This window comes from Manduca sexta, chromosome 22 (assembly GCF_014839805.1).
Source record: "Manduca sexta isolate Smith_Timp_Sample1 chromosome 22, JHU_Msex_v1.0, whole genome shotgun sequence".
Classification (NCBI taxonomy): Eukaryota; Metazoa; Arthropoda; class Insecta; order Lepidoptera; family Sphingidae; genus Manduca; species Manduca sexta.
Window position 1 is genome coordinate 8,576,855 of NC_051136.1, and position 13,397 is coordinate 8,590,251.

The 13,397-nt window shown below is 32.3% G+C and overlaps 2 protein-coding genes across 3 annotated transcripts; both read right to left on the reverse strand.

The window, feature by feature from the left end:
• Positions 1–3,322: 3,322 nt before the first annotated feature.
• LOC115449800 (probable dolichyl pyrophosphate Glc1Man9GlcNAc2 alpha-1,3-glucosyltransferase) lies at positions 3,323–8,941 on the reverse strand. 2 transcript variants are annotated; one of them, XM_030177693.2, is made up of 8 exons: positions 8,826–8,941; positions 8,216–8,488; positions 7,658–7,805; positions 6,792–7,034; positions 6,185–6,290; positions 5,426–5,624; positions 5,264–5,350; positions 3,323–3,842 (listed from the first exon to the last, which is right to left on the reverse strand). In XM_030177693.2, exons 2-8 carry the CDS (start codon positions 8,317–8,319, stop codon positions 3,371–3,373), a joined length of 1,359 nt encoding a protein of 452 aa, XP_030033553.2. In that variant the 5' UTR covers positions 8,320–8,488; positions 8,826–8,941; the 3' UTR covers positions 3,323–3,370. The 2 variants fall into 2 exon arrangements, with proteins under 2 accessions (XP_030033553.2, XP_030033551.2); XM_030177691.2 differs by having other exon boundaries at positions 8,573–8,905.
• A 2,908-nt stretch (positions 8,942–11,849) lies between these two features.
• LOC115449806 (RWD domain-containing protein 2A) lies at positions 11,850–13,242 on the reverse strand. Its single transcript, XM_030177699.2, has one exon. It carries the CDS (start codon positions 13,111–13,113, stop codon positions 12,241–12,243), a length of 873 nt encoding a protein of 290 aa, XP_030033559.2. The 5' UTR covers positions 13,114–13,242; the 3' UTR covers positions 11,850–12,240.
• Positions 13,243–13,397: the final 155 nt, after the last annotated feature.

Here is a 13,397-nt window from a genome sequence, read left to right on the forward strand (position 1 = left end):
GAAAACCTTATTATCCACAACACAGCTGTTTTTTTACCATTGAACAATGGAAATATCCTATAACTTTATTAACTGCACGTTTTTAAAATGTATGTGCATAATCACGTTCTTTCTTATTGTGAATAGTTTAATATTTGACTTTTCCACATAAATAGATTTAGTGGTTTTATATTAATAATCATAAAATCTAGCAAGAGCAGGAACATTGCATCAAAATGAAAAACTCGTTCATTTCGATACAGAAATGAAGCATAGAACATGGACGAAGAGCACGTATACACTACAGAACGGGTATAATCCTTCGCCCGGAGCGGCGTTCAATCTACTCCGCAGTCATAAACCGGTGTTCCGTAGACGTAAACTATGCTACGTGCCCTACCAGCGAGTGTGGTAAATATTGCATATAGAGTACGTCCTCTACATTTATTCAATCGGAGATTGGATCATTACAATCGTTTATGTGGTGTTTTTCAAAGCAGCAATAAAATGGATTACCTACTTACTAATGAAATTATTGCTATTGTCTTGTTACAGATCACCAAATAAGATCAGGTTTCATATTTTCACAATATTTTCTGCTTTTATAGGTACCGTCTGTAGTTTTAGAACCATCATGAAGTAAAGTGCGAGGACATGTGCCATTTAGACATCCGCCCCATTTACGGAGCAGATAATAGATAGGTGTTCTAAGCAATTAAGCCTTGTGATTTCAATTCGGCCTTCCCGTCATCGAAGTAGCCATGCAGAGCTGTAGTCCTGTTCAGATGCTTTTGAGTAATTACGTGTCGTATTCCATAGTGTATTTATTTCTCGTAATTTTAAACATTAACTATGGTATTTTATCTAGCAAAAGATGTTCCGATTATAATTAATATTTATGGATAGCACTACATACCAAGACAAACACGAACACTTTTATAACATTAGTAAGATATCAACTGAGTCCATCAAGCAATTGAGATCTAACGAACTTCAGTCGTTGCGTTCAATATTTCTATGGTTATAAACGATGGCTATTTAGGCCAATTCATTGTTGTGGCACGCACTATTTATAGGTATTAATTGAAATACTACTTGCAGCATGCAAGACTAATATTTCAAGTTCTTGGGATTTCAACTGGTATATTTCATTAGTAAGTAAATATTTTAAAGGTTTTCTAAGTCTAAAAATAGTCCTTTGAGCACTGGCGAAATGTAAATAGAGACTAGTCTCACTAACGCTTGAGGCGGGTAGATACTATGCACACCTGCATAATGTTCTTATTCCAAAAGGCGTCTGCGATATTTCGGTTTAACCATACAATGATAAAGAATACTCAAATTATTAATTTATTTTTGTTTTGATTGCAGTTGTTATATACTTGCTCATGTGTACCTACACCATCTACCGAATAACCAATCTGAATGAACAACTACTTCCGCTCCATTTCACTTTTATTTTCAAACTTCCAATCCGATGAATCGAACGATTCAACCTATTACGAATAACTTTACCTATCCATTCGTGTGTGAACGAAAATATATTCAGATTATATGGAAAGATTGATATTGGAATAATAAAATATTAATTCAATGTTTTCGTCAACTCACCTCCGATAATACAATAGGTAACGAATAAAAACCGTCGAAATAGAATAATAATATACTTAACCACACGTACTTTTTCTTTAAAAAAAATATTAAGTATTTATTTCCAAAATTTTCATGTGGGTAAAAAATTTATACATTAATTCATGGCTCTCCCTTTATTCATCTTTCGGAATTATTGAATTTCTTTACTGAAAAAGACATATAATCATGTGATACACATAATTCAATTTGTACAAATAAATATAACCTAGAACCTTGTAATACCAGCGACATGTTAAAGTTGTTTAGGCAACAGTTAACTAGTAGAGGTACCATAGTATAAGAACTCCGAACACGTCTGTAATAAGTAATAACCCGCAATATGCATCGCTCTTAACTGTAGTCCACGATGAATATTCATACCAACATCGACGTGCGCCTCCTCTTTATTCATTGTAAACACATGTACGTGTCCTTTTAAGACTTTCCTGTATTAGGTAAACATACAATCTATTCTTCTAAATAGGCAATTTAATACACAACACAATAAAATAATGCACATACACTTATGTAAAATAATATTAGTATGGATCAGGGATGTTATGGAGCTCCGTAATTGTAACCGAAACTATCGGATATCCGAAATAAAAATATATCTGTAACCGTAACCGTATCCGGACATGGTTTAATCAAGTTAATGTAAATTTTGTGGCACTACTTCACTAAAACTTCATCTCAATCAAAATAAAGTGGTTTTCCGAATAACCATGTCCCCCAATTAGTTCATTGATAATTAGTAATCGACGATGACGACGAACGATGGTTAGTAATCGTCGCCCTACTATATTACATACTATTTTTATTTTACTTTAATCTATTATCCGTAACCGAAATTATCCGAAACTAACGGATAATCTGAAATAATTACATATCTGTAACTGTATCCGAAAATGATATAATTTTATTCCTATATCCATATCCGTATCCAGATCCGAAATTTCATATCCATGACATCCCTGGTATGGATTCTAACTGACAAGTAACTACCCACCTACTGCAAACTAGTCTAAATAGGAAGTACCTACGAGGTAAATACTCACCACCATATCTGTTGGCAAAATAATGTAGTACGAGTATGTCAAAATATTTCTTATTAAAGAGCACTTTACTACTGGTGATAGATCTCCCATATGTAGGTCCGCCTGGGTACGTACCACCGCAAAGCCTATTTCTGCCGCCAAGCAGCAGTGTTTAGTCACTGTTATGCTCCGATTTGAAGGACATTGTAGCCAGTGTACCTACTGAACGTAATAAACATCTCATGTCTCAGGATTGTGAGCGCAGTGGAATACCAAACAATTATTTGTAATTTAAGGTGTTGGATGGTGTTTCTACTGTTCATGGACGGTCGTAAAGCTTACAACCAGGCGAAAGGAAAGGTCGTCTCGTCAAAGCAATAAAAAAAATCCCCCATGCCACAGAGCTTAGCGTGTATAGCACCCACATTACGCGATCACTGCGTTTTTTTACAAAACTTATGTAAAGTTCATAACAATAAAGACCATGTAGGTCCAAATTTATGTAACGTGGTACAATCTCGTTATAAATCAATAATGCAAATTTATTAGTAGAAAAAAAGAAGGTAAATTAGTCAAGAAGTATTAGAATCGAATGTGTAATGGGTAATGATGTGTTATTAATGAAAAACTTATTTAACTAGCGTATGCGTTTCCATCTTTAAATAAAACAACAGTTGATTAATTAACAAAAAATATATTAAACGTAATTTCTTTTGTATAGTTTATTTGCTCTTTTTTACATTATAATTTTCTCTATTTACAGTAGTGAAAGTTGGCACTCTACTTACATTAAACGCCAGGAAATAACAATAATAGTAAATCCAAAAATAAAACACACCTATGGCGCAATAAACAGACGTTAGCATTAAGGGTAAAAATGGTAAAGTCTTATTCAAACCCAAAGCCACATGAATGACATGTTCATAAAGACACAATATTATAAGACCATAAATATAAAAAGACTCTAATTGATTAAGCATAGGTAAACGAAGAAAACCACGTCTCTTGGGTTTCCCTTTAGTATCATATAATAAAGGAATGTTACCAAATGCAAACGCGGCATGGGTTAGTAGCATAAATATTTTTATTGCTAAAAGGTTCTTTGGATAAAGCAAAGGAAATAAAGAATAATGACCAACTGTTGATATAATCAAAAACAATTTACCATCAATGTCGCCCAACACGCAAATAAAACTGAAACAAATAGGTCACTTATATTCACCGACATTATTTATTTATTTATTTCAATTATACATAAATCTTACACAATTATCATAAACGTGTCAATTTGTGATAATATTTCGATGTTTGTTAGAAATACAGGCGAATCTGTTTAACGAATCTAGAATAGAATTTGGGATACAAATAGACCAATCTACGGATTAACTAAATGGTACTTTTATTCCGGCAATTTGCGCTTAAGAAATATTTGAATTTTTAATGGGACTTTTACATAGGCGCTACCAAATTAGTTGAGAATCTTACAAGTTACTTTCTAACTTTTTATGCAGGAAAAGTATGCAATGAACTTTTATACCGGAAATTGTACCCAATCGGGCGTAAATCACGAACACCACCTAATCTATACTATTATATAAAGCTGAAGAGTTTGTTTGTTTGTTTGTTTGAACGCGCTAATCTCAGGAACTACCGGTCCAAACTGAAAAATTCTTTTTGCGTTGGATAGCCCTTTATTTGTGGAGTGCTATAGGCTATATATCATCACGCTATACCCAATAGGAACGGAGCAGTAATGGCTAATCTCAGGAACTACCGGTCCAAACTGAAAAAATCTTTTTGCGTTGGATAGCCCTTTGTTCGTGGAGTACTATAAGCTATATATCATCACGCTATACCCAATAGGAGCGGAGCAGTAATGGCTAATCTCAGGAACTACCGGTCCAAACTGAAAAATTCTTTTTGCGTTGGATAGCCCTTTATTCGTGGATTGCTATAGGCTATATATCATCACGCTATACCCAATAGGAGCGGAGCAGTAATGGCTAATCTCAGGAACTACCGGTCCAAACTGAAAAATTCTTTTTGTGTTGGATAGCCCTTTATTTGTGGAGCGCTATAGGCTATATATCATCACGCTATGGCCAATAGGAGCGGAGCAGTAATGGCTAATCTCAGGAACTACCGGTTTGAATTGAAAAAATATTTTTGTGTCGGATAGCCCTTTGATCCCGGAGTGCTATAGGCTATATATCATCACGCTATGACCAATAGGAGCGGAGCAGTAATGAAACATGTTGCAAAAACGGGGAAAAATTATTAGTTTTGAGAGCTTCCGTTGCGTGCGCTGCGTAAACGGTTAAAGTTATGCAACAATGATGTATGACGGGATTGTTCCTCTTAAAAAGTTCTAAAAATATATATTATAAAACAAAGTCCCACGCTGCATCTGTCTGCCTGAACGTGTTAAATTCAAAAACTACCCAACGTATTAAGATGAAATTTGGTATGGAAACAGTTTGAGACCCTGGGAAGAACAAAGGCTCCCGGGAAACTACTACTTTTATAACGGAAAACTTTAGCCTGAAAAACTTTATAACGCGGGCGGAGCCGCGGGCAAAAGCTAGTAAATAATAAAAGTACAAAAATTTACTTACCTCATTGGGATCAATATCATGAGGACTGCTTTTTCATGAACATGCCACCCAAACATGAAAGAACATGTGGCACAGACTACAAGGCACCTGTGCAGAAGTAAATAAATCTTTTCATTATAATAATACATGACCAAATATCATGGCAAAAATTTAATAACTTACCTCACAAAACTTAAGGCGCGATATCGTCTGTCAGCACCAAGATGCCATAATTTTATCAAAGCAGGTAACATTGATATAAAAGTCAAGACAAATGTTATAGTCGGCGTTATTGAGGGTAAAACCGAATGACTAAATTCTTGTACCAATCCACCAGTCATCGACGCTTCTGTCTTCTTTATATCCAAACCAAGTTTCACCACTACAAGAATGTAAACATACATCACTTCGGTAAAAACTTTCAAAATAATATATGGGAATTTACTGAGTATTTGTGCACATAAACTGTGGCGCCCTCTCCTATTGGTTTTACTTCACCATACTTGATAGTTACCAAAATCAATAATAAAATTGTAATATTATTATTTTGTATTTAGCTTATTCAAAGCTCAAACTTTTAACGACGATCAGAGATAATACGGGGGCAGTTACAGTAAATATACTAATATAAAAGCTACAAAATTACTAACCTTCTTTCATGATAAAATCTATCCTTAAATATATCTTTATATTAAAGTACTTCTCAAAATAAATGTATGCTACAAAATCGTTTTTAAGAAAGTTATTATTTTTTTTCTGTCTCATCTGATTTTTTGTTTGTCTTTATACATGTAGTTCTATATACATAATATAATTGAATAAAACGACAAATATAATTTGATAAATAAGATAGAAAATTTCGATCAATATTTCGTAAAAACTTTTTCGTTATATATATTTATTTTTAGAAATACTCATTAACACTTTTTGAATTACACTCACTGAAATGCTGTATAATCTTGTCACCAAAGTTGTAAAGGGCCCAGAAATTGGGAGCCCAATATGCATGACATAAACCTCTTTTAAATGGAAACAATCGGGCAAATATCTGAAACAATGAAGAATAAAAAATTACAGTAAGTATACAAATCAATACAATTGTCGCAAATATGTGACTGTTTCTAAGTGCTGATTGATGCCTTTTATTCTTACTCCTCTAAAAACAGTTATGCAGATAATGTGTTAGCTTTGTTAAATTTCAGCAAAATCAAACAGCATAGTTGGTACAAACTATGCTATTTGATTTTGCTCTTATACTACATATACTACACAAATACACAGTTGTTAATGCAGATGCACATTTCTAATATTTATATTTGTTAAAAATATTTGTTACACTTTCCGATTCTTATTCTTTCTTCACATTGTTACTTCAAACAAAAATTTCTCAAATTCAATATGTATGATAACATTATAATATTAAAAAGTAATTATAATCGTTTTTTTTTCATCTCTAACTATATGTAGTTAGAGATGGAAAAAAAATGGATAGACATGGTTGTGAAATTACAAGCAAGCTCCTTAAATATAGATTAAAAATAAAACCCACCTGTGGCAAATGATCCAAGAATGGTCCAAACGAAACACAAAATACAGCAGTTACAACAACACCCAGTGTCAGAAGATTTGTTATTGAGAATGAGTACCAAGCTGTATTTGTACCATCGGCTGATACAACCATAAAACAGTATGTTCTTAATAAGTATACAATGTAAACTGGTGCCACATACAAATATATGTGTTTTAAGTTCAATAATATAGCAAACCACAAAGCCGCTTGAAGATGATTACTCTGTGAACAAAAACCTAAATATAATGGAGTATTTTTAAATTAATATAATATGTATTTATAGAAAACTTTTATGCTGAAGAAAATACTTTTAATGTTAAGTGTAATTTGTAAGGTGAAATATGAATGAAACTTCAACATTGCTTTTACCTTCCCCTTAAAAATAAATGTGATGTTTCTATAAAATATATTATGCTGTATGCAATAATCTTATGATTATTAAAGCTCCTTGGTGCCTAATATTGAAATTTTTAGACTATAAAAATATACAATCATATATTATTTTTATATTTCATTTCAATAAAGCCATAAGGTCAATAAATGTGTAAAATGAGTGTATTTATATGCAAATATCCACTACAATTGTATTTTATTATTTACTTAAATTTATTTCAGTGACTACCTTGGTGTGTCATGTTACAATATGACTGCAGTGCTATGGTCTCAGATTCAACCTCCAGATCCGGGAATGTGATATTGGGTTTTTCTACTTGGTTTTAGGATATATAGAGATGGATTCACCCCCTATGACATCATGGAACAGCAGAAAGTGGGTGCACCAGTTGCGTCTCTGTCTACCCATTTGAAGATAAAGGGTGTGAGTGTGTGTGCATGCGGGTACTTACATTTATCATACTGCATATAGACAAGAGTAAAATTCCATACAAGAATCCATTGTATTGAAAGTGTATGTGGTCTACCATAAGTAAACCAGGATTACATATTAATAATATAAACAGCAGAAGTATCCTATGCTTGACTAGAAGGGCACAGCTGTAATGAAAAACATATTTTTATGGTTATGATGCAGTTAAATATATATGTAACATAACAAGTAATTTTACTATATCAAAAAGGCCTTTTGTTGTTTTTTATTAAGTATTTATGTTGCTACTGAAGTATCATCTGACATAAAACTACAAACAGAGGTATATTAGAATAATTGTGAGTATCGCTAAAGGAAGCAGCTTGATGAGTTTTATATGTCTCAAGGTGGAGAAAAAAATTACATTGAAAGACTTCAAACAATAAAACTATTCTGTCTTAAAAAAAAGCATTTTCCGATATCCAAGGGTACAGTCATAGTTTGTTTCTGTCAAGGGTAAACACATTATTTCACGATAAAGCCTTATCCATGTACATTTTTACTATTTAATAATAAAATAATATGTGAAATCACTTACCTCCTTGCAGCATATATGAAAATGATATCCAAAACAATAACAGACAATCTTTGGAACAGGACGGTCATGTCAGATTTGTAATTTAAATTATTAACTTCCAACATTTTAGGATCAAACCACACAGCCACCAAGGAAAGACAGTATTCTAACCAAGCAAATAAAGGTGGATAGTCAAGTGTCCATTCTGATGTTGATTCATAGTACCATTGATTAATTGAGGTATTGTAAGTGATCGCAAGCCAGTTTCTATGCACTTCAAAGTCCGTTGAATGACTGAAAAATAATAACATGTAAATACAATGGCTCACCTTAAGTGTAAGACATAATAATATTTCAAGGAAATAAAAAATATCTTACTACAGAGGTATGAAGAATAACTTCACAAAGGTGACAATAGCTGTGATATGAGTTATCATTGTGCATTCAAAATGTAACTTTTACTGTAACTTAGCTTATGTATCTATTTTTCGGTACTTATATATCACTTATTTGCACAGCCCCTCATTGGGCCAAATACCTATGTCGTAATTTCAATAATTAATTGTTTTGTGTGTCTACTGAGCATAAAACCGATGGTATCATATTATTTTATTTACATTGAAAATCATACCGGCAAAACAAACACTAATTTTGCCGAATGCCGGATCACGGATGTCGATTGTCGAGTGGCAAATGGCAAAGCGAAGTGTTATCAACTCCAAAAATTTTTTCCCCTCAACGCTAAATTAAAAAAAGGTTTTCATTGTAACTCGAAAAAACCCGTAAAAAGGTTTCTTCTTATTAAATTTTCTAACTTTTCAAACGTATATTTGGGTATGAATTATTATTAAACGCTCCTTTTACAGTAAACATTATATTTGCAAATTAATTACAGAATACAATTTGAGACTCTTTGACAACGTCCAACCAGAGATAAAAATAGAATAGTCACCGCGTGACATATATTCTCTTCTGCCAGCCTGCCCACGCAGCCGAATATGGCCGAATACTTCCGGAAACGCCCGATGTCATCATCGGCTAGGATAGCGGCGCGTAAGAATATACTTAATAATATACTTGATGATAATATGGTGTTCCAAAATTGTATAAAAAGTAAAGAATTTCCAGTAAATAATCTTAGCATAGACAAAGTAAATAGTCACCACGAAGCGTAGATAGTTATTTTAAATATATAAAGTCCTATGTCCAAAGTATAACTTTTTTCATTTTACTCACCATTCATAACGTAGTGATTATATTTTCTTTGACTAGATGTCACTTAATTCCTAGACCAACAAATAAATATAACTGCAAAAATAAATATAAAAATCGAAAAGTAGATACCTTTAAAAATGGTAACCACAATCACCTTAAAATGATACCCCTAAAAAAATCACCCTGCTTATTCTCTCCTTAAATTTCGGGGGTAAATCCATACGTTGAACACCCTACGAAGGCCATTTGATTTGAGATTACATTTGACAATTGACATGACGTTGTCACTTGTCAGAAATACTGTCAAGTGATTTTTTAAAATTTTGCCCTTTTATTGGGCAGGCAATAAGTTCTAGCCCATGCAGCCAAGTCATCAGTCATTTGGACGACAAATATATAAACCTATCATGTGATACCTTTGTCCTACAGTTACTAATAAAAAAAAAGTCCTGCGATATTGACAACTTTTGAGCAATGTTTTGAGCGTAGGACCAAGATGACATACCACGCAATTTGTAGGACAATGTGGGTAGTAAACTATGCAAATGTTAGCTAACATATAAAAAAAAAATTGCTGGTTAGTAATTATTTTTCATGACCTTGTTTATGATACATGTTGGAGAGTGGGGACTCCCTAACAAAACCTTATATTTTGTAGGCCAAATATTATTTTACGTTATTTAGATAATTATCTCGGTAATTAACAAAGAAAAATTCGGTTAGTAATATTTTTTTAATATTCGTCAAATCAACATATTTTATCCTTTCTACCCCTATTTAAGCTACCATTTACCAACATTACTGTAAGGAAAAAACTTGGGCGTCTAGTCAAAGCTCACGAAAAATCAGCTTGATAGTAATAAACGATGAAAAGTGTACCAGGTATCTTGTACTATTACCTGTCAAATGATATTTGAAAATAAACATTTTCTTTATTTTTGATATGGAATATAGAGGCACGGAGCACCATCGTATATGGGTACATGTTTGAAAGTGTCCAGCGATAATCAGCAAATTACAATTGTAAAACCTACCACAACAACGCTAACGTAGCAAGAGAGTTATAAAACTAACAAATTATTTTACTTATTTAACTAATATTTTTTATTCAAATCCAAGTTTACACTCGAGTTCTTATATCATGAGCACAATTTCATACACAACCACAAGCTGTCAATATTGACCAGAATATAGTCAGTTTGAATGGATTGCAGTTCAATTCCAAGTTCAATTCATCAATGTCAGGTCTAGTACGTTGTCCATATACAAAGAGTATTACATATATATCGATGAACGTGAGTGTTTCAATAAAAAATAAGTAAGTACTTCTATCAAAATTGAAACAAACTTATGAAACTCATAACCATAAGCTACAAATAATTTTAACAAAGTTTATGTCGGGTGCATCAATCAGTAGCTTTAAAACTAAAAAATAGCTTTTAATTCCTTCCTATCTTTGTCTCTTCAGGACGAAAACGTTGGAACGGAAAACGTACCATGTTTTCTTTTGTGACACCAGCGCCATACACATTCTTAATTATTCGGGCAGTTTCGGCAGCACTAATACCACGGTGGAACTCATACTCGTAAACAAAGCTCGAAAATATACTTAACGATATTTCATATTTTCCATTGTGCGATATGAAAGACGCCAAAGAAAAAACTAATGAGGAAAAAAAATTTGTGGCTGTTTTCGAAACTCAAATGTACTTACCTACCACTTAGATGCATTTATAAATTTGAATTTGGAATTCTTAACCAAATAGCCTATAGGGGATATTTCAGATCAAAATTGCCAGCACGCCAAACGCCAGTTAGCCCATTGAAATGTTACATGAGCTTTGCATTTTTTAGAGGACGCAATTTTATTTTTGGGACATGTGTGGGGGGTCAATAGAAGCTTAACCTCAAGTTTGTGGGGTCGCCACCATTGTCCCCGGCCGCCACCTTGGAAAAATCTGGGGTGAAAATACTTTTTTCGCAATATCTCGGAAACTATGCGTCTTACAAAAAATTGTTAAGGCATAATTTGTAGCAAATTATTTTGCCTACAAAGATGTTTATATAACTTTTTGCCCTAAATTAAAAATTAAAGTAGTTATAAGCAAAAACGTGAGAATTTTTTTATATACATTTTTCTTTTTTATTAGTACATTTCATTAATATTTTTTTTTAATAATGAAGACATTTAATAAAATATTCTAAAATATCACAATTCAATTTCACAACAGTTTTAAGATAATTTTATTACCATTTTTTAGTTTTACAAAAATTGATTTTAATTCAAGACATACTATTTTTGCTATAGCCAACTTAGTGCAACACTGCTTAATTTTAACCAGTAAATAGTTTGTGTTTATTTAGGATAGAAATTTTGTTACAAGTGTTGTTATAATAATCAATAACAAAAAATCTAACTAAGAATATTACAAACTAAAAATTAGAAAGTAAGAATATATTTCTGCTTGAAAACATACCATAAAATAAGTGTGGTGAAATTAATATAATAATTATAATGAATATCATAAATAAGTTGTTATTATTGGCCACAACAACATACATTGGTAAATGTTACATTCACAACAATTTATCTTTATGCAAATACAGATTGTTCAGTAAACCACCATTCCTAATAATATATGTGTTGAACTTAGTACTTTTCTTGTCTTAATATGTGGCCGGTGCTCAAAATGTAAATAGATGTAACTTAATGGTCACAACTGACACCATTAGTTTATTCATCAATAAAATTATTTTTAAAACACGTCAGTGTTCTTCTTTCATCTTCCTTGATGTAAATTTCTGGCTGACTTCTTTTTTATTGATCAAGGTCATTCATTAGACAATCCAAAAAGTTCATAAAATATGGATGTTAACCCATGGTCTTGCATAAATTTAGAAAATTCACTCATATTTGAATGTTTGTTATTTATATTACTTTTAAAATGAATTTCTTCAAAACCAGAAAATATTTTTTCTTTATCAAATATAACAAGTGATTCTGTTTTTCGTACCACAATTTTTTTCCAGCTCATCGCCTTGATATCCCTCCACCACTGTTGACAAGAACTGTCCTCTCCTTCTATACATATTACTCCAGGTTTGCCAGGTAAACAGAAACCAGATAACTTGTAATCCTTCGCCTTTTTTACAATCTCTTCTCTTTTTTTCTTATTATATATATGATGAGAAAATATCCACATTCGAACAAATTTATCTTGATCTGTCTTTGCCACATTATTTTTGTCAAAATTCTTCAACTTTGTTTCTTGTATTTTATAATCTTCAATATTATCTTGTAACCATGTTACAACAGAATAAAGACATACTTCTCCTACATGAATACTTTTGATGTATTCTGCTAGATCTGAATTTAAACATGTTTCCTGTTGCCGATTCAATTGATTACATCGTAAATATATATCTGGCTCTTCATCCGGGTAACAGCTGGGTAAATTAACACAAACCTCTAGTTTAAAATCATTTATACAAAGATTAATTGTAAAATCTAAATGCATCGGAATGTACTCACACTTATTTTCAATAAATTCTTCAATATTTTGTATATTATTTTTATCAGTCAAAACGATTTCTCCGGGATTAGGATACATAGAGTTTAAAAGCTCAAATTCACTGAGCTGTTGAATCAAATAATTAACGTAGGTTTCCTTCGGAAGAAAAGGCGCTTCTAACTTTAAAGACATTTTAATTCAAAACTTATTTACTTCATAAATTTATAAAATAATAAATCTTCGCAAGAAACATAGAAAATGTGTATTGACATTTGACAGTTCACGACTCAGTACTCACTCACACACGCAAAGTAGCAAACACTCACACGTGTGTATTCCCAATAATATTATTATTACACGTTTCGTGTCACGTAGAAGTAATGACAACAAAGTCCGATACAAAGTGCTCGGACAAAGAGCATTACCTAGATTACCTATGAGTTTTGTTACTCATAAGCGGTATGTTTACGACAATT

Bases quoted from the DNA above. Each gene is read 5' to 3' on its own strand.
- LOC115449800 (XM_030177691.2), bottom strand. From the start codon at position 8,631: ATGATAACTCATATCACAGCTATTGTCACCTTTGTGAAGTTATTCTTC. The intron at 7,035-7,657 runs GTAAGTACCCGC...TTTTGTTCACAG, and splicing joins CTATATGCAGTATGATAAAT to AGTAATCATCTTCAAGCGGC. The intron at 5,625-6,184 runs GTGAGTGTAATT...ACATTCTTGTAG, and splicing joins CAAGATTATACAGCATTTCA to TGGTGAAACTTGGTTTGGAT.
- LOC115449806 (XM_030177699.2), bottom strand. From the start codon at position 13,113: ATGTCTTTAAAGTTAGAAGCGCCTTTTCTTCCGAAGGAAACCTACGTT.